General features: G+C 42.9%; 1 protein-coding gene across 1 annotated transcript in view; it reads right to left on the bottom strand.

Annotated features, from left to right (window-relative positions):
- Nucleotides 1-22,264, bottom strand: part of cp (ceruloplasmin) — a 70,958-nt gene that overhangs the window by 29,199 nt on the left and 19,495 nt on the right. Inside the window, exons 4-10 of the mRNA XM_063045372.1 lie at nt 18,358-18,540; nt 15,562-15,816; nt 13,806-13,974; nt 10,635-10,774; nt 8,045-8,185; nt 6,519-6,739; nt 418-568 (exon numbers count right to left, since the gene is read on the bottom strand). Coding sequence (XP_062901442.1) covers nt 418-568; nt 6,519-6,739; nt 8,045-8,185; nt 10,635-10,774; nt 13,806-13,974; nt 15,562-15,816; nt 18,358-18,540 — 1,260 coding nt within the window. The remainder of the gene's footprint in view (nt 1-417; nt 569-6,518; nt 6,740-8,044; nt 8,186-10,634; nt 10,775-13,805; nt 13,975-15,561; nt 15,817-18,357; nt 18,541-22,264) is intronic.

Genomic DNA, 22,264 nt, shown 5'->3' with positions numbered 1-22,264 from the left:
TTCGGCCCTTCCAGCTTGCACCGCCATTCAGTATGATCATGGGTGATCATCCAACTCAGAACCCTGTACCAGCCTTCCCCCCATACCCCCTGATCCCTTTAGCCACAAGGGCCATATCTAACTCCCTCTTAAATATAGCCAATGAACTGGCCTCAACTGTTTCCTGTGGCAGAGAATTCCACAGATTCACCACTCTCTGTGTGAAGAAGTTTTTCCTAATCTCGGTCCTAAAGGGCTTCCCCTTTATCCTCAAATTGTGACCCCTCGTTCTGGACTTCCCCAACATCGGGAACAATCTTCCTGTATCTAGCCTGTCCAATCCCTTTAGGATTTTGTATGTTTCAATCAGATCTCCCCTCAATCTTCTAAATTCCAGCGAGTATAAGCCTCCTGCTATTGATCATCTTAAAGACTCACAGTGCATTTTGTTTGATTCCTGGAAGTCTTCATCTTCTTTGTTGACAGTTTTCGGCTTGGTTGTAAATTTGTTAATGTTATTCTGTAAATACCAGCTTAGATTCTCATCAAACACTGTCGCCATCAGGTAGAATTCCTTGTTCATGTTTTTCTAGAAGAAAACATAGAAGATGAATGAAGGTGGATGAATGAATTGAAAAACACAAGCTCACAATTTCTGCCGCCGTAAAGTTTACAGCTTTCCAATGCATCTCATTTACAATTTATAAAACATTATAATACATTTATTTGTGCAATGCGAGGGTTATTGGCAGGGCTGTGATTCATTATTCATCCATAATTGACCCTGAACCAAAAGGCTTGCTAAACCTTTGCACCATAATAGGTGTGGAGCTTCATACATAAGGCAGACAAGACATTTCACTGGTTGGCAGACATCGCAAAAGCAAGTGAGTTCTTATCACTGTTTGATATATAGAACATAGGATAGTACAGCCCTTCAGCTCATGGTGAACATGACACCAAATTAAAATAAATATTTTCTGCCTAACCATGATTCTTATCCCTTCTGCAGTTAGGGCGTTCTTAATGGCTGCATCACCGTCTGGCCTGGGGCTGAGGTTAGGGCACCACTGCACAGGATCAAAGTAAGCTGCAGAGATTTATGAACTCAATCAGCTCCATCATGGGCTCTGGCCTCCCCAGCATCCAGGACATCTTCAAGGAGCGATGCCTCAAAGAGGTGACATCTTTCATTAAGGGCCCCCATCACCCAGGACATGCCCTCTTCTCATTGCTACCACCAGGTAGGAGGTACAGAAGCCTGAAGGCACACACTTAATGATTCAGGAATAGCTTCTTCCCCTCTGCCATCCGATTTCTGAATGGACATTGAACCTGTGAACACCACCTCTTGACTTGCTTTTTCTCTTTTTGTACTATATTTAATTTAACTTCATATATCTTACTGTAATTTGCGGTTTTTTATTATTATGTATTGCAATTTACTGTTGCCACATAACAACAAATTTCATGACATATGCAGGTGATATTAAACCTGATTTTGATTCTGATGCCTGTTATATTTGTGTGCCTATCTATTGGCCTTTTAAACCCCACTATCATATCTGCTTCTACCACACCCCTGGACACCCACTCCTGGCACCTACCATGCTCTCTGTAAAAATCTTGCTCCACACATCTCCCTTAAGCTCCTCTCTCACCTTAAATGCATATTATCTAATACTTGACATTTTTACCCCAGGAAAATGATTCTGACTGCTTCCTCTTTCTATGCCTCTCATAGTTTTATGAACTTTTATCACGTCTTCTCTCAGCCTCCAACTCTACGGAGAAAACAGCCCAAGTTTGTCGAACATCTCCTTGTACTCTCTAACCCTGACAGAATCCTGGTAAACCTTTTCTGCAATTTTTCCAAAGCCTCTACATTCTTCCTATAATGAGATGTCTTGAACTGCACACCATATTTTTTTTCTGTTTCATGGATGTCTGTGAAGAGTAAGGATTTCGAGTTGTACTGTATACATTCTCTGATACTAAATTGAACAATTGAACCACTGGGCCATTGTATACTCTGGAATTTGCATAGGTGTCATTACTATTGTTAACATTTCATTCCAGAATTATTAAATAAATTGAATTGAGCTGGATCAAATTTCAAAGTGTAAAGTAAATTTTTATCAAAGTACACCATATTCTGAGATTCATTTTCTTGTGGCCATCCATATTAGATACAAAGAAGCACAATAGAATCAATGAGAAACTACACACTAAGACAGACAACCAATGTGCAAAAGAAGACAAATTCTTCAAGTACCAAAATAAAAGTATAAATAAGTAATAAATAATACTGAGAACATGAGTTGTAGAGTCCTTGAAAATGAGTCCATACGTTGTAGAGTCACTTCAGTGATGGTGTGAGTGAAGTTATCCACTCACTTTGACTCCATCTTCCCACCGCCCCGCTCCATCTTCCCCACTGCTATCAGGCTTCTGAACCAATCACCTCATCCACATCCTTTTCCCAGAGGTACTACCACGGTCTTGGTCTCTTAACTCTACCTCTCTCAGTTATTCCGTTATTGTCACTTCAGCATTTCTTTTGCTCTATCTCAGTTTACATAACTGCCTTTGCACCATTCTGCTGTTTGGCACTCAAATTTATTGCTGCATTTGTACGTATTATTACCACGAACACCGCTTACTCTGTGATCATCTTGGAAACAAGGAATTACATTGAATTTCATTGTACCTTGGTGTACATGACAATAAACTAATCCAATCATACCAACACCGTCATGATGTCTACACACATTGATATTACTTTGAAATGAAACAACTATGCATAATAACAAATTATGCATAGTTCCCCTAACCCTAAAACCCCCACGAATTTTTATAGTTGCACCATAGAAAGCATTCTTCTAGGGTGCATCACAACCTGGTATGGAAGTTGTCCTGTCCAAGACCGAAAGAAGCTGCAGAAGATCGTGAACACGGCGCAGCACATCACACAAACCAATCTTCCATCCGTGGACTCACTTTACACCACACGCTGTTGGAGCAGTGCTGCCAGGATAATCAAGGACATGACCCACCCATCCAACACACCTTTCGTCCCTCTTCCCTCTGGGACAAGGCTCAGGAGCTTGAAGACTCGTACAGCCAGATTTGGGAACAGCTTCTTTCCAACTGTGATAAGACTGCTGAACGGATCTGGGCAGCACCCTCCAAATATCTGGACCTGCCTCTCGGCTTTTTTTGCACAACCTTACTTTCCAATTTTTATATTTTCTATTTATGATTTATAATTTATATTTTTAATATTTACTATCGATTTGTAATCCAGGGAGCAGGAAGCGCAGAATCATATATCACTGTGATGATTGTATGTTCTAGTATCAATTGTTTGGCGACAATAAAGTATATTACCTCAGTCACTGCACTGCACTGTAATCACTTTAAACCACTTTGTGTAATGTTGTTTATGTTGTATTAGGCATACAGTACTGTGCAATAGTGTTAGGCACATACACATGTATAGCTGGGGTGTGCAAGACCTTTACACAGTATTGTAGTAATTTTATGTATTGCATTGTACTGCTGTCGCAAAAAACCCCAACGTATTTCATGACATAGGTGAGTGATGATAAACTTGATTCTGATATGGGTCTTTATTGTGGACTGAGAGTGGGAAGGGGACAGGAAGAAGAGAATCATGGTTGGGAAAAGGGGAAGGGAGAGGGGAGGGAGCAAGAACCACCAGAGAGACATTCTGTAATGATCAATACACCAATTGTTTGGAATCATATGATTTTGCCCAGTGTCTTAGAGCTGGGTGTGTCTGCACCTGTGCCACAACATCCCCCCACCCCTGACACTCCTTCTCTGCCTGCCGTACACCCCTCCCGCAGTGCTCCACTCGCACCATTCTCAATCCTTTCTTTCTGCTAGATTTACAGACCTGCTCTCCATTTTATATTGACAAACACAGCACTGTGCAAAGGTTTTAGGCACCCTAGCTATAAGACATAGGAGCAGAATTAGGCTACCAGGCCCATCAAATCTGCTCTGCCATTCAATCACGGCTGATCCTTTTATCCACTCTTCAACCCCATTGCACAGCCTTCTCCCCATAACCTTTGATGTTGTGTCCTAATAAGAACCTATCAATCTCTGCCTTAAATACACACAACGACCTGGCCTCCACAGCTGCCTGTGGTAACAAATTCCAGAAATTCACCACCCTCTAAAGAAGTTAAAGAAATTTCTCTGCAGCTTTGTTTTAAATGGATGCTCCTCTATCCTGAGGCTATGCTCTCTTGTCCTAGACTCCCCCACCATGGGAAACATTCTTTCCACATCTACTCTGTCTAGACCTCTCAACATTCAAAAGGTTTCAGTGAGATCTCTCCTCATCCTTCTAAATTCCAGTGCGTACAGATGCAGAGCTATCAAACATTCCTCGTATGCTAACCCTTTCATTCCTGGAATCATCCTTGTGAACCTCCTCCGGACCTCCTCCAGTGCCAGCATATTTTTTCTTAGATGGGGAGGCCAAAATTGTTCACGTGAGACCTCACCAGTGCTTTCTAAAACCTCTGCATCACACCCCTGCTCTTGTATCCAAGACCTATTGAAATGAATGCTAACATTGTATTTGCCTTCCTCAACACCAACTCAACCCACAAGTTAATCTTTAGGGTGTTCTGCACAAAGACTCTCAAGTCCCTTTGCATCTCAGATTTTTGGATATTCTCCCCGATTAGAAAACAGCCTGCACATTTATTTCTAATACCAAGGCGCATGACCACGCATTTTCCAACATTGTGTTTCATTTGCCACTTTGCTTGCCCGTTCTCCTAATCTGACTTAGTCCTTCTACAGCCCATTTGTTTCCTCAACACTACCTGCCCCTCTACCAACCTTCACATCATCTGCAAACGTGGCAAAAAAGCTATATATTCCATCATCTAAATCATTGATATACAGTATTTTAAAAAAGTGGTCTCAACACCAACCCCTGCGGAACACCACTAGTCACAGCCAGCCAACCAGAAAAGGACATTTTTATTCCCACTTGCTGCCTCCTACTAATCAGCCAATACTCTAACTATGTCAGTAACTCTCCTGACATTTACAGGAGTAACTCACCTGTAAAACATGGGCTCTGCTTGGTAAGCAGACTCATGTGTGGCACTTAGTCAAAGGCTTTCTGAAAGTCCAACATCCAGAACATCTCCTTTATCTACCCTACTTGTAATCTCCTTAAAGAATTCCAACAGTTTTATCAGGCGAGATTTGTCCTTAGCCATGCTAACTTTGACCTATCTTGTCCTGTGTCACCAAGTACTCCATAAACTCATCCTTAATGGCTTCTATGGAAAAGGACCTCAGCTGGGAGAAACATATCTCCTTCATCAACAGAAAAACTCAGCAGTGGATGTACTTCTTGCAGCACTTGGTAAAATGCATCTCCCCAAGAACATAAAGATATAATTCTACAATGCTATCAGAGAGAGTATTGTCACATGTGCCATTACTGTCTGGTTTAGTCAGCATCCTCTCACAGTATGCAGAAACTACAATGAACTGTCAGGTCAGTTGAAAAGGTCATTGGCTGCAATCTACCATCACTGTATGTGTCCAGGACAAAGAAGCGAGCAGCGAAAATGATTGTGGACACTATCCATCCAGCAAACTACCTTTTCTAAAACCATCCTTCTGGAGCGCACTACAGTGCTATTAAACAAAAAAACTTAATGCCTTCTTAAAAGTTTCTTCCGCAAGGCAGTTAATCTGTTCAACTACTTTAGTTACCCTGACCCCACTCCCCTCTATCTATTACCTACCTCAGTCTTTGGACTGCACTGTAAACACTTTAAAATACTTCTTAATAATGCTGTTTTTGTTGCAAATACATGATGGTACTTGTGTATTTATGCATATTTTATTGCATATTTGTATTTTAACCTCTAATCAAAGGTTATGGGGATAAGGCAGGAACTGGATACTAATTGTGGATGATCAGCCATGATCGCAGTGAATGGCGGTGCTGGCTCGAAGGGCCGAATGGCCTACTCCTGCACCTATTGTCTATTGTCTATTGTCTATTAACAATTGACTCCAACATCTTCCCAACCACTGAGGTCAGGATAACTGGTCTATAATTTGCATTCTGCTGCTTTCCTCCTTTTCTTAAAGAGTGGAATGACATTTGCAATTTTGCCAGAGTCCAATGATTTTTTTGAATGATATATCGATGAGTCCAATTATATACTTTTTCACTGTACTGTAGATGCTAGTATCTATGTATTTATACACATTTTATTCCATATCCATACTTCTAATATTATTTTTATAAAATTTGTTATTCTTTATATTATTGAATATTGCTTCTATTTTGCATGTTGCTAATACATGTGTATATAGTGAATAAGTTGATTCTTGATCCTCGCAAGAACTCGTTACAAGGGAAAAAAATATTTTGTATTTATGGATTTGATTCTAGCTCGGTTCTTGGCATCGGTGTGAAGTTCATGTGGAATTTGAACTGGGAGTCATCAACAAGCTTATGGTACCTGTTTGCCGCGTGAATCCAGCGCATTCTTTTTGCACACAATGAGGGGTCCAACCAGACCTGAGTTGCTGTCCTTGATGGGGTCCACTGCCGAGTAATAGAGTCTGGTCTGGCAGTCAGCTTCATCCTTGCCAGGCCCAAAATCTTTGGGGACCTCCCACTGATAAATAAATGTCTGACCAGGCAAAACATGGGGCGATCGGGCAGGCGGTCCCACATGCTCTGCAAAGTAGACATTAATTCCAAAGCCATTAAAGCTCATTTCAAAACTCCTCAAAAGATTCAGCACATTTGTGATGGGATGAGGATCTACATCCTGCGCTTCACTGACGGATGGTGTAATTAATGTCCTTAATTATTTTATGAGCTAACACTTAAATTTATCCTATTAAAATAATCCTATTATCTTGAATTTATGCAGCAGTTTCAATTTTGAAAATGTCCATGCTCTGCAAAATGGAATGTAGGGGGTGGGGGGTGAGTTGGCGGTGGTGCCGTAGGGACAGTAGAGGATTTTTAAGGTTGAATAGCCAAGGATTTGGACTACAGACGCCACAGCCACTGATGCAGAGGATAAGAGATACATGGAGGAACAGAGATAGATACAGAGTAAGAGAAACAAAGAACATGGAAGCACTCCTCCTTGTTACCGGCATTCCTTCTCCTTGACCAACCTTCTCTCTGAATCACCGCAGGGAGTCTGGGATGATTTACCGTTCAGGTTGCAGATGAAACCAATGTGGGACTCTTTGATAGTTGGGTCAGGGAAGGGCCAGTTGAGAAACTAGTTGAGATCAGTGTAAGATGAGATCATGGGCAGGTAAGGTCAGGGAACGGCAAAGGCAGAACCAGGTGAGGTCAGGGGCGGATGTGGGTAGGACCAGATAAGGTCATGGACAGGTGAGGTCAGGAGAAGATGTGGTCATGGGAGGGTACGGTCAAGACCAGTTGAATTCAGGGACAGGTGAGGAGAAGGGGCAGGTGGTGACAGGAGCAGGTGAGACCAGCACAAGGTGAGGCCAACAGTAGGTGATGTCAGGGGGATATTGGACCAAGGCCAGTTAAGGCCAAGACCAAGTGAAATCGGAGCCTGGTGAGTTCAGACCATGGTGAGATCAGGAGCAGGTGCCAGGGGCAGGTGAGGTCAGGGAAGGTTTTAAACCCACAGATTAGACTTTAAAATTGTAGGGTTTTGTGGCCTGAGAACCCTTCTTGGTCAGCTTGGACAGGGAAGGGGAGAAGTAGTAACATTTGGGCTGAAAATGACAGGAAAACCAGGTCCATGTCACGAACTTATTTAAGATGGCTTAATTAAGCAAGTTTAAAAATTACACATTTTGGAATGTCTGGATCAGGCCCAGGTCTTGTTATATTCCTTCAACTTCAAATGACTTTGGATTATTCTTTGGCTGGGTTAAAAATTACAGATTACCCTTGGTAAGTTTCCTGTGGCTCAGAACAGCTACTTTCTGGAGAATAAAATAGTTTATCTGCTTTTGGTGAATGGACGTTCTCAGATTCAATTACCTGTTGTATTGGTTTGATACTTCGCTCCCTCAACATCTTTCTGGTAGAGCACTCCATGTGGTTGTATGCTGTAGGTTTGGCTGGCATTGTTCCAAAAAGTCACCTTGATGTTATCTCCAACCTCTGCCTTAATGACAGGTCCTACAGAAGATAGGCAATCATGAGTTACAATTTTATCCATGAGAGTGAGTAACAACAACAAATTGTGTCTATGTTATGGCCCTCCCCATTTGGTTTGCTACTTAATTCTAGACATTTGTAAGTTACTTAGCTTACTTGTAAGTTTACAACTGTTGTTCATTACCTACTACCGTGTTGCTCAGGTCGGCCATTTTGTTTGTTTGCTAATCGCTTGTACATTTTATTATTCGCTATTAGTCAGAAGCGCTTTGTTATGTGTCAAAGGAATTTTAATCAATATTTCATTCCATTTCTCGTGCGAACACTTAGAAGCACTGTCTTTGTCTCAGCTTCTTGCACGCTGAAACGCATTGGTGAATAATAAAATTGGCTTCAAACTACAAACTACGTCTGGTCTGGAGTTTACCAATCTGCCTAGCTCAGGAAAAAGGGAGGAAGTTTTTGAGTGGGGCAGAATGGTCTATACAATGAAGCAAACTGTCCAAAGGTAGAACAGCAGATCAGTATCACAGAAGGTTTGGTGCCTGACAGTTGGATTAACATCTTGTAGTTTTACTCTCTATATGATTGTTTATATGTTTGCATAATCACCATCGACTATGACCAGTCATGTTCCAATTGAATCTCTTGCCTGACAACTATTCTAGGGGTATCTTACTGAACATCAGCCAGATTAACTAAGTAGCTGGTTTGTCCTTGGGATGTCAGACACCAGAAGTACTTCTTATACCACCATGCCATAATGTCATTCTTCTAATCTTCAGTGAGTGTCAGCCCAGCCAGCTGAACATTTCCTTGTGGGACCACTCCTTCATCTCAGAAATCAACCTCATGTCTTCTCTGAACTATGTCCAATGAACATACGGTATATCCCTCCTTGAGTAAGGACCACAAAACCATACATAGTCCACCTAATGTAGATGATCAGCCATGATCATACTGAATGGTGATGCAGGCTCAAAGAACTGAATGGCCTTATCCTGCTCCTGTTTTCTATGTTTCTATCTCATAAACACCCTCTACAGTAAGAGCTTGGGACCCAGCTGTGGGATTGTGCACATTTTGATCTCTATGTTGACCCTAGGCTCAATAACCTGTGGTGATTCATCCACCCACTAATGACATCCACCCTGCCCACCTATGTCTCAGCACAATGTGACACCAATCTTATCTCTCCAGCAGGCAGAAGGATGCCATTCAGTTCATTAGGCCCATGCTGGCCATCAGGGGAGAATACCATTTTCATTTCATTTCCTCTCATTCTCTCTCTCATTTACCTGCGTCTCTGAGACAAGTACACTTCAATCATCATCATCAGATGCCATGTCCAGTTTGAGCTTTGACTGCCATGGACCACACACTCCTGTTTCGGGTCATGTGGATCAATTCATTGGTATTCATTTCCAGTTCTCTGGCTGCTGTCCCCATCATCATTTGTCTTCGCCTTCCTTTTGCTTTCTTCCTTTCAATCTTTCTCATAATTACGGTGCATTCTAACTCCTCTTTCCTAATCACATGTCCAATGAAGTTACATTGCCTTTTCATGATCTCATACATTATTTCTCTTTTTGTGCTTGCTCTGTTCATGACATCCTTATTAGATATTCATTTCATCCATGATATTCTTTGCATCCTCCTCAAAAACCACATCTCTGCTGCTTCAATTCATTTCCTTATATTATTAGATATTGTCCAACATTCTGATCCATATAACATAACTGGATAAACGTAACATTTCAGTACTCTGAGGCAGGTTGTCATGCCTAGTTTAGTGTTGGTTAGTATATTCTTCATTCTCATAAAGGTGTCTTTTGCCATCCCTATTCTTCTTTTGATGTTCATGTCGCACCTGCCAACTGATGTCACCCAGCTTCCTAAGTAGCAAAAGTTCTGTACTTGTTTTATGTCTTCCCCGTTTATTTTCAATACCTCTTTTTTTTTTTGTTATTGCCTACACTAAAGTGGCCAGTTAAACTACCAGCACATTTTGTGATGTTGGGGGTAGGGGTGAATGGGGCAGAACAAGGTACTGAAGGGAAATCCACACACTCATGAGGAGAGAGCAGGCAAACTCCACAAAGGCAGCATCTGAGGTCAGGATAGAATCTAGGTCCCTGGACTAGTGAGACAACTGCACTGACTGCCACGCCACTGTAAGATGCCATTGCTGATTTAAACCAAAACATGCTTAGAGCAGGGACTAGATTGTGGTTTTGTGCAGCCGTGTAAATTGAGTCAGTGAAGATTTCTACCCGGTGCTACTTGCTCTGACTCAAAGAGAGATAAAATTGGGTGAATTGTGAAAACAGACTTAGTTAAAAGTGTGCTCCATTCTGTTACTTCACCCCCAGTGACATTGGGGAAAAAAGTCAAATGTGAAACAAAAATTTTTTGTGTAATGCTAAAGATAGCTCAAACAGCTGAAGAAAGTTCGAGATTTTTTTCTTACCGAGTATTCCAAGATGTTGCTCATCTGATGTTCTGGGCTTGAGCTTTTTAAAAGTGTCATCTGTGTATTCCCTGTAAACAGCCTTAATGTACTTTCCTCCAATTCTATTTTCTCCTCTTTCAAAGAATACCACAGCATCTCTAAAGATGCAAGAAAAATTAGCCATTAGTAATAGTTTTGTGCCTCTCTCTACAATATTTAAGAAGCTGTTTTTTTCAGACCTGCTTTCTGTTAGGCCAATTGAGAACCTGGAAAATTGCAAAGCAATTGGTTCTTAAAAAATATAAGCATGTGAACGAAACGTACTGGGAATCTGAAATAAACTCATAGTATACCCCTCCACAAAGGTGGAGGATTAAATTAAGCCAATGCTTCCAAATTAGTTTTGCAAGGAAACAATGTGCGGGGAGTTGGCATAACTCAGTGGGTGAACAACTGGAGGCTTCCCTGCTGCTGCAATCCAGGCGAGGAGACGCCAGAGGCAGTATAGTGTGGTGTCCGTGCTCAGTTGAGAGCTGGCTCTCTTGTCAGTGCTGCCCTCCAGTGTTCGATCAGTGGAGTGACAGGTTGGATTGCGTGGGCCTGCACACTGCAAAGAATGCAACATGTCGCCCAGGGGCTTGGGCTATGTATGTATGCGCTTGTTTGCTTGCAATTTTGAATGTGCTTCTTATGTTTTGCACCTCAGCACCAGAGGAACACTATTTCATTTGGCTGTATTGATGTATGGTCGAGTGATAATTCAACCTGAATTTGAATTTGGAGACTTAGTACTGGTGCTCTGAAACACTGGAGAGGCACACTTTGGTGTTGCTCAGTTCCAAGAAAGGTGGAAGTTTATTACCATCATGGAGGGAGAGGATTAGGATTTGGTTTCAACTCATGTGGTTAGAGTTTTTAGTTTCTTAATGGAAGGATTCAAAGTTTTCCATTCTCGGGTATTTTGGGGTTAGATATATCCAAGTATGGTTCGGCCAAAACTGAAAGAGTGGGCAGGGCGCTTGTGTCTCCTTCCTCATTGGCGGACATTGATCAGAAGAATGAGAGGACATCTCACTGAAAGTTGCAAAGTTCTTACCGAGTTCAACATGGAAAAAGTTTTCCCTTACCAGGGAGACTAGGACTGGGAGTTGCGGTTTCAGAACAAGGCAAAGTTTGAATAGGACCGAAATAATGAGAACTTTCTCATGCAAAGGACAGTGAATCTTCGGAATTCTCTACAAAAAGGAAAATATTACAGCGGTGCTCTGGCAGGATAGATTAGAGGGCTCATCTATTAGGAGGCCATTTGGGTGGAATCGAGGAATGGGAAAGGTGTAGTAACACTTATGGGGGTGTATTATAGACCACCAAATGGGGAGCGAGAATTGGAGGAGCAAATTTCTAAGGAGATAGCAGATATTTGTAGTAAGCACAAGGTTGTGATTGTGGGAGATTTTAATTTTCCACACATAGACTGGGAAGCCCATACTGTAAAAGGGCTGGATGGTTTGGAGTTTGTAAAATGTGTGCAGGATAGTGTTTTGCAGCAATACATAGAGGTACCAACTAGAGAAGGGGCAATGTTGGTCCTGTTAGGGAATGAGATAGGTCAGGTGATGGAGGTTTGTGTTGGGGAGCACTTTGGGTCCAGTGATCACAATGTCAGTAGTTTCAATATAATTATGGAGAAGGATAGGTCTGGACCCAGGGTTGAGATTTTTGATTGGAGAAAGTCTAACTTTGAGGAGATGCGAAAGAATTTAGGAGTGGATTGGGACAATTTGTTTTATGGGAAGGATGTAATAGAGAAATGGAGGTCATTTAAAGGTAAAATTTTGAGAGTACACAATGTTCCTGTTAAGTTGAAAGGGAAGGTTAAGAGTTTGAGAGAGCCATGGTTTTCAAGGGATATTGGAAACTTGATTCAGAAAAAGAGAGATATCTACAATAAATATAGGCAGCATGGAGTAAATGAGGTGCTTGAGGAATATAAAGAATTTGAAAAGAATCTTAAGAAAGAAATCAGAAAAGCTAAAAGAAGATATGAGGTTGCTTTGGCAAGTAAGGTGAAAATAAATTCCAAAGGTTTCTACCATTATATTAATAGCAAAAGGATAGTGAGGGATAAAATTGGTCCCTTAGAGAATCAGAGTGGACAGCTATGTGTGGAGCCAAAAGAGATAGGGGAGATTCTGAACAAATTATTTTCTTCGGTATTCACTGAGGAGAAGGATATAGAATTGTGTAAGGTAAGGGAAACAAGTAGGGAAGATATGGAAACTATGATGATTAAAGAAGAGGAAGTACTGACGCTTTTAAGTAATATAAAAGTGGATAAGTCTCCGGGTCCTGACAGGATATTCCCTAGGACCTTGAGGGAAGTTAGTGTGGAAATAGCAGGGGCTCTGACAGAAATATTTCAAATGTCATTAGAAATGAGCATGGTGCCAGAGGATTGGCGTATTGTTCATGTTGTTCCATTGTTTAAAAAGGGTTCTAAGAGTAAACCTAGCAATTATCGGCCTGTGAGTTTGACGTCAGTGGTGGGTAAATTGATGGAAAGTATTCTTAGGGGTGGCATCTATAATTATCTGGATAGACAGGGTCTGATTAGGAACAGTCAACATGGATTTGTGTGTGGAAGGTCATGTCTGACAAATCTTATTGAATTTTTTGAAGAGGTTACTAGGAAAGTTGACGAGGGTAAAGTGGTGGATGTTGTCTATATGGACTTCAGTAAGGCCTTTGACAAGGTTCCACACGGAAGGTTAGTTAGGAAAGTTCAATTGTTAGGTATTAATATTGAAGTCGTAAAATGGATTTAGCAGTGGCTGGATGGGAGACACCAGAGAGTAGTGGTGGATAACTGTTTGTCAGATTGGAGGCTGGTGATTAGTGGTGTGCCTCAGGGATCTGTACTGAGTCCAATGTTGTTTGTCATATACATTAATAGTCATATACATTCAACAACTGAGTTGTTGTAAAATCTATTGTCAAGAATTGAACAATAGTCATAAACACTGGCATGAACATAAACATAGTCACAATGCCCGATCCATGCAATGAATCTGAATCTGAATGCCTTCAGTACCATATCTAGAGATTTGTCTGCATCTCCATTATCTACCAGCCTTAATAGTCCAAGGTTCCTGATAAAGATACACATGTGAACACTGCAGTGAGACATACCCTTGTGCACTGTCCAGAGGCTTTGCTGTGAAATTGTCCAAACCTGATGGTCCATAGTCCCATATTATTTCCTCTGCAGCAATGTAATATCGTCTTTCCTTTCCTTTACTTGTCTCCTTTTTGGCTTTTTTTTCGTAGTCTACAACTTCAAACAAAGCCTGCATTCCAGCTGCAATTATACAAATTCACCTGTTAATTATTGTGTAGGGCATTCATTTAATGGACGTTTGATCAAGTTCAAATATTCCACAACAGGAACCGCAGAGTGAAAGGGTTTTTTTTTAAGGTGAATATTCTGGTTAGGTTTGTCAAGTCACTTTATTTTAATGGGCTACTGATCTTAAATCGCCAAGAATATAACAACACAGTAGAACAGAAGGTTCTGGGAGTATGGATCCATAATCTTCTGAAAGTGGCATCATAGGTAGATAGGGTCATTACGAGAGCTTTTGGCACATTGGCCTTCTTAAACCAGGGCACTGAGTACAAGAGTTGAGATGTTAGTGTTGAAATTGTACAAGCCATTGGTGCGCCGAATTTGGGGTAGTGTGTGCAGTTCTGCTCACCTACCTGCAGTAAAGATAAAAAAAAATTGAAAAAGTACAGAGAAAAATTTACAAAACCATTGCCAGGACTTGAGGAACTTAGAAACATAGAAACATAGAAAATAGGTGCAGGAGTAGGCCATTCGGCCCTTCGAGCCTGCACCGCCATTCAGTATGATCATGGCTGATCATCCAACTCAGAACCCTGTACCAGCCTTCCCTTCATACCCCCGATCCCTTTAGCCACAAGGGCCATATCTCACTCCCTCTTAAATATAGCCGATGAACTGGCCTCAACTGTTTCCTGTGGCAGAGAATTCCAGATTCACCACTCTTTGTGTGAAGAAGTTTTTCCTAATCTCGGTCCTAAAAGGCTTCCCCTTTATCCTCAATCTGTGACCCCTTGTTCTGGACTTCCCCAACATCGGGAACAATCTTCCTGCATTTAGTCTGTCCAATCCCTTTAGGATTTTATACGTTTCACTCAGATCTCCCCTCAATCTTCTAAATTCCAACGAGTACAAGCCCAGTTCATCCAGTCTTTCATCATATGAAAGTCCTGCCATCCCAGGAATCAATCTGGTGAACCCTCTTTGTACTCCCTCTATGGCAAGGATGTCTTTCCTCAGATTAAGGGACCAAAACTGCACTCAATACTCCAGGTGTGGTCTCACCAAGGCCTTGTACAACTGCAGTAGTACCTCCCTGCTGTAGGGAAAGGCTGAATAGGTTAGAATCTTATTCCCTATAGCACAGAAGAATGAGGGGAGATCTTAAAAATTATTTGGGGTACAGATAGGGTGAATGCATGCAGGCTTTTTACTCTCAGGTAGGGTGAGACCAGAATAAGAGGTCAGAGGCTTAGGGTGAATGGTGAACAATTTAAGGGGAATCTGAGAAGGAATCCCTTCATTTTGAGGACAGTGTAAGTGTGGAACGAGCTGCCAGCAAATTGGCAGGTGCGAGTTCAATTGTAACATTTAAGAGAAGTTTGGATAGTGACATGGATGAGAGGGGTACAGAGGTCTATGGTTGGGATGTAGATGGATGGGACTAGGCAGAAGACCAGGCTAGTATGGACTAAATGGGCCAAAGGGCCTGTTGCTGTGTGGTCATGCTCTATGACTCTATTCAGTGCTGAGACCCTTCGTGTGGAACTGCAAAGACAAACTTATATAAAGATACCAAGAGTGAGAAGGAAACTTTCACACCTTCTATGTGGTCGTTTACTTGACAGCTGAGAAGCCATTTCCCAGGGTTATTGGGCACCATTACAGCGGTAACAAAAGTGGCAGGGAATAGACTGATGGTATCAGTGTGTTGATTAGCATTAACCAGCATTTGCCCATGGAAATAAGCTGAGTGAATGTCCACCTCATTGCCCATCCCAGAAAGATACCAGACCACTTTGTCCCCAGCAAACATTGATAGGTGAGGAAGGTTCCCATAGACATATCCATTAATAGCTGAAAAATATAAATGGATAGAAGGGTGATTACAACTCATTGTGTAAAACATTATACATTCATATATCAGGATGTTTCCATACTTCGATACTCTCTCGTCAACCCCCCATTTATTTTTCTGTCTCCTCATCTCTTTTCTTTCTTTCTCTCTAATATGCACAGCATCCTTGCCCTCTCTCCCTGTCCTCCCATCATCCAATAGTCCTGAACACACAGAGTGACGGTAGGGCGCCACAGTGGTGTAGCAATTAGTGAGATGATATTACAGCTCATGGGCATTCCAAAGTTTAGAGTTCAATTCTGGCACCGTTCTGTAAGGAGTCTCTGGACATCCACCCTGTGGAATGCGAGCGTTTAACCCCGGGTGCTCTGGTTTCCACCCACAGTCCAAAGACGTACCAGGTGGGTTAATTAGTCATTGCAAATTGTCCTGTGAATAGATTAGGGTTAATCAGGTTTGTCAGGGGTTGCTGGGGCGGCTTGGCTTGATGGGCCAGAAGGGCATACTCTGGCGCTGTATCGCTGAATAAATAAAAATAACTATCCACCAGTGTTGGCATTTTCAGGCAATGTGTGCCCCAAGGTTTCTCTGTACAGAAACACTCCTAAGATCCTGTTAGTACTTGATATTCAAACTTGTCTGGATTAAATTCCATCTGCCACCTCTGTGCCCAATTTTCCATCTGATCTATATTTCCTGTGTATCCTTAGGCAATCTTTGCTATTTATCTTTCCACCAATTCTTGAGTCGTCTGCAGACTTACGGTACTAAGCAGTCCACCTATGTTCGTATATATATATATGATAAACAAAGGTCATAGCACCTACCTCCCAAATGGCTCCCAGCCCCAAATGCCAAAAGGTTCCTTTCGGACCCATTAGGTACCCATTGGAAGATTAAATCCATCCCATTGCTACTGCTCCCTCTTCTGGGGGCTGTCACAGTCTGCAGAATCTCCCCACAACTGTCCTCCCTCACCACTAACCCAATCTGAGTTAGCTCAAAACAGATCGTTTTCCATCAGATATTACCTAATCCGGCAGGTACATGCATTAAACTGAAGTAATCAGATTGATGTGGCAGAGATGTTGCAGTAATTACAGTAATTACAAACCTGATTAATGAACATAATGAACCTAAGAGTAATTGGCATTGTATTTTACACTAGACCATTATAAATAGCTGAAATATTTGAACTGTGAGAGATTGAGGACAGCGTCAGTGCCAGGGTTGGCCCTCTGAGCATTTTGCATCAATGGGGTGATCCATAAGAGAAGTGACTTATTGATGCCGAACCCTCCCAGAGAACAGGTAATCAACTCCTGATTTCCCAGGGAGGGCTCAGGCTAACAAGAGGAAGGAGGGTTCGGACAGATCCTTGGATGTGAGTGGGCTGCAGAAGTTCTCAGCACAGAGCAGTCAGGGATCTGTAAGTTTGGAGAACAGGGAAGGTAGATACCTATGGGGGCTAGATGCATTTAAGTCCTTTCACTAGGCCTGAACCAGGCCTCCCTTCCATCATCAGAGATTAGCTTTATTTGTCACATGTACATAGAAGCATTAAATCATTCGTGTGTCATCTATGTCAAATCAGATCGGCAAGGATGGTGCTGGGGGCAGCCCACAAGTGTCACCATGCTTCCAGCATCAATAAAGCATGCCTTCAGCTCACTAACACTAACCCATGTGTCTTTGGAATGTGGGAGGAAGCCAGAGCACCTGAAGGAAACCCGTGCAGCCAAGGAGAGAAAGTTCAAACTCCTTACAAAGAGCTGCGGGAATTGAACCCCGATCGGTAAAAGCAGGCACTATAAAACAATGCATTAACTGCTATGCTACTGCGCTGCCCTAAACCCTCCCATGAGTCATGGGCATGGAAGTGCCAACAATTTCAGACTGCAATCTGCTTCTATGACCTGAAAGTGCCTTTCTCGTCTCAAAGGTCAGGTTTGGATGTTGGTGCAAGTAACAGGAAACATAGGTGTGATTGGTGGCCTGGCCAACACAGGAATAGCATGTGGCGTAGACCTCAGCAGCAGGAGCTCCTTGGAGGAAGAGGGAGAGGTTCCATGTTGGGGAAGAGCTCCGAGAAACCCAAGGTCAGAATTGAAGGCTGGAAGAGCAGAGTGAACTGTTGGTGGGAGGTGAATCAGGACCACAGGAACAGAGGACACAGACCATAAAAATGAGTAAGTCTACTGATGCTGGAAATCCAAAGCATCACGCACAAAACACTGGAGGAATAGTCAGCAGGTCAGGGAGCATCTGTGAAAAAGAATAAACAGTCGATGTTTCAGGCCGAGACATTTCTTCAGGACTGAGAGGAAGGAAGAAGCTGCCAGAATAAAAAGGTGGTGGTGGGGAGGAAGAAGCTAGCTGGAACACAGGCAAGGCCAGAAGCCTGGAATATGCATAATGTTATTGCTAACGGTGAGGACCCAGGACCCTGTGACAAACAACACATGGACGATGGGGTGCTAGTTACACATCTCCTTGAAAGTGCAGCATTGCCATTGGATGGACTTTCAATGTTCTCTTACAGTGCATTTTGTTGCTTTCCATAAAATCTTCATCATTTTTATCCACTTTCTTTGGGGTAGTGCAGTATTTCTTGATATTGTCATCCAGATACCAGCTCAAGTTTTCATCTATTACTGAGAACATAAGGGCAAACTCTTCATTGGCTGTTTGCTTGTCGTGTTTCTTCTTGCCAGTTAAAACACCTGAAAGTGAAGTAGCAAGTAAGAAATGATTCTTGACATCAATTATGAGTGGTATCAAGGAAGACAGACAGGTATCACAGCTATTTTCTTAAATAAAGTTATGATTTCATGTTCATAGGCAAAGATAGTGTAGAAACAAGTCCTTCAGCTCATCTGGTCTATGATGGCCTGAATTTTTTTTTTGGCTAGAACCATCTACCCAGACCCAGACCATAGGCCTTCACACCCTTCTGATCCATTGACCTATCCAAAATTTTCTTTAATGTTGCGATTGAACCTGCGTCCACTACATCCGCTGGCAGCTCATTCCCCTCTCACACCACCCCATTAATGAGATCATAAGGCAAAGGAGCAGAATTAGGCCATTTGGCCCATGGGGTCTGCTCTGCCATTTCATCATGGCTGATCCATTTCCCTCTAAGCCCCTGTCTCCTGCCTCCTCCCTGTAACCCTTCAAGCCTTGATGAATCAAAAATCTGTTAACTTCTGCCTTAAAGAACAAAGAACAAAGACAAATACAGCACAGTACAGGCCCTCCGGCTCACAATGTTGTGCCGACCCTTAAACCCTGCCTTCCATAGAACCCCCCACCTTAAATTCCTCCACATACCTGTCTAGTAGTCTCTTAAACTTCACTAGTGTATCTGCCTCCACCACTGACTCAGGCAGTGCATTCCACGCACCAACCACTCTCTGATTAAAATCCTTCCTCTAATATCCCCCTTGAACTTCCCACCCCTTACCTTAAAGTCATATCCTCTTGTATTGAGCAGTGGTGCCCTGGAGAAGAGGCGCTGGCTATCCACTCTATCTATTCCTCTTAATATCTTGTATACCTCTATCATGTCTCCTCTCATCCTCCTTCTCTCCGAAGAGTAAAGCCCTAGCTCCCTTAATCTCTGATCATAGTCCATACTCTCTAAGCCAGGCAGCATCCTGGTAAATCTCCTCTGTACCCTTTCCAATGCTTCCATATCCTTCCTATAGTGAGGCGACCAGAACTGAACACTGTACTCCAAGTGTGGCCTAACCAGAGTTTTATAGAGCTGAAACAACAGGAATTCTGCAGATGCTGGAAATTCAAGCAACATACATCAAAGTTGCTGGTGAACGCAGCAGGCCAGGCAGCATCTATAGGAAGGACGAAGGGTCTCGGCCTGAAACGTCGACTGCGCCTCTTCCTATAGATGCTGCCTGGCCTGCTGCGTTCACCAGCAACTTTGATGTATGTTGCTTTTATAGAGCTGCATCATTATCTCACGACTCTTAAACTCTATCCCTCGACTTATGCAAGCTAACACCCCATAAGCTTTCTTAACTACCCTATCCACCTGTGAGGCAACTTTCAGGGATCTGTGGACATGTACCCCCAGATCCCTCTGCTCCTGCACACTACCAAGTATCCTGCCGTTTACTTTGTACTCTGCCTTGCAGTTTGTCCTTCCAAAGTGTACCACCTCACACTTCTCCGGGTTGAACTCCATCTGCCACTTCTCAGCCCATTTCTGCATCCTATCAATGTCTCTCTGCAATCTTCGACAATTCTCTACACTATCCACAACACCACCGACCTTTGTGTTGTCTGCAAATTTGCTAACCCACCCTTTTACCCCCACATCCAGGTCGTTAATAAAAATCCCGAAAAGTTGAGGTCCCAGAACTGATCCTTGTGGGACACCACTATTCACAACCCTCCAATCTGAATGTACTCCCTCCACCATGACCCTCTGCTTTCTGCAGGCAAGCCAATTCTGAATCCACCTGGCCAAACTTCCCTGGATCCCATGCCTTCTGACTTTCTGAATAAGCCTACCATGTGGAACCTTGTCAAATGCCTTACTAAAATCCATATAGATCACATCCACTGCACTACCCTCATCTGTATGCCTGGTCACCTCCTCAAAGAACTCTATCAGGCTTGTCAGACGCGATCTGTCCTTCACAAAGCCATGCTGACTGTCCCTGATCAGACCATGATTCTCCAAATGCCCATAGATCCTATCTCTAAGAACCTTTCCCAACAGCTTTCCCACCACAGACGTAAGGCTCACTGGTCTATAATTACCCAGACTATCCCTACTACCTTTTTTGAACAAAGGGACAACATTCGCCTCCCTCCAATCCTCCGGTACCATTCCCGTGGACAACGAGGACATAAAGATCCTAGCCAGAGGCTTAGCAATCTCTTCCCTCGCCTCATGGGGCAGCCTGGGGAATATTCCGTCAGGCCCTGGGGTCTTATCTGTCCTAATGTATTTTAACAACTCCAACACCTCCTCTCCCTTAATATCAACATGCTCCAGAACATCAACCCCACTCATATTGTCCTCACCATCATCAAGTTCCCTCTCATTGGTGACTACCGAAGAGAAGGATTAAATATAGCCAACAACATGATCCACCCCACAGCTGACTGTGGCTACAAATTCCACAGATTCCAAGAGGTTCCCTTTAAATATGTCACCTTTCACTCTACGGCTCTGACCCCTAGTTCATCTGACTCAGCCAGAGAAGGTAAAGACTATATGTATTTACCCGAGCTGTACTTGTAATTTTGTATTCCTCTGCAAGCTCTCCTCTCATTCACCAGCACTCCAGGGAATAAAGACCTAACCATTTCAACCTATCCCTATAACTCATGTTCTCAGGTCCTGGCACATCCTTGTATGTGTTCCTTTCTTCCATCCGTGACTGTAGAGTACACAATCTGCAACAAGCACCTCTTCAGCTTATCCAGACATGTCTGATATCACCTCCGAGACCCTTGTCTTCTTCTACTGGGATGTATAATGGCAGGAGGTGCAGAGGCACACCATCATCTGCAGCATCCACTCCAAGTTGCACAATGTTCTGACATGCAAAGGTATTGCTAATCTTTGATCTCACATCTCAGTTACCGCTGCCTTCCCCTGGTTTTGCCCAGTGTAGTAGCTGGATCCAGCCATCTTTAGCCGCTTCATCAAAGACTCTCTTCTCATCAGGGTATACCAGTCAGGAGCAGAAGTAGGCCACTCAGCCCATTGAATCTGGGTCCAGTATTTGATTACATTATGGCTGTAAACTTCAACTCCACATCCAAGTTCTAGATTCACCCATAAGAGGAATCACCTTCTCCACATTCATCCTGTCAGAGTCTTATATGGCTCACTTGAACACTGTCTCGTGCTTTTAACTGTTTTTATCCCAATTCCACTGGCCCCTATCACCCTATCTGTTTCCCCTCTCCTATCATCTCCATGTACCCATCTCCTTCTCATTCCCCCCGATTCCCCTCTGCACCTTCTTCCTTTTATTCCTTGTTCCACCATCCTCACCTATTAGCTTCCCTCTTCTTCGGTCTTTTGTTACCTCCACCTATCACCTCTCAGCTTCTTACATCTTTCTCACTCTCCTCACTCCCTTAGCTGGATCTACCTAACACCCACTATCTCTTGTACCACCTCTTCCCTCCTCCCTTTATACTGGCTATCTCTCCTTTAGCTTTCCTGTCCAGATGAAGGGACTCGAACCGAAATGTTGGTTGCTCATTTCGCTCCATTGATGCTGCCTGACCCATTGTGTTCCTCCAGCTCCTTTGTGTCTCACTTCAGTTGCTTCACACTTGTCTGCCTCCACTCATGATTCCACCTGCTCTTTCCATGTATCAGTCCGACAAACTTCCTCTGAACTGCTCCAAACTCATTTTTCCTTAAAAAAGGTCAGAAGGTTAGAAGTGTATGTTTGC

Source organism: Mobula hypostoma, chromosome 4 (genome assembly GCF_963921235.1).
Source record: "Mobula hypostoma chromosome 4, sMobHyp1.1, whole genome shotgun sequence".
Taxonomy (NCBI): domain Eukaryota; kingdom Metazoa; phylum Chordata; class Chondrichthyes; order Myliobatiformes; family Myliobatidae; genus Mobula; species Mobula hypostoma.
Note: the sequence above shows the minus strand (reverse complement) of the source record. Positions and strands in the feature narration are given on the sequence as shown.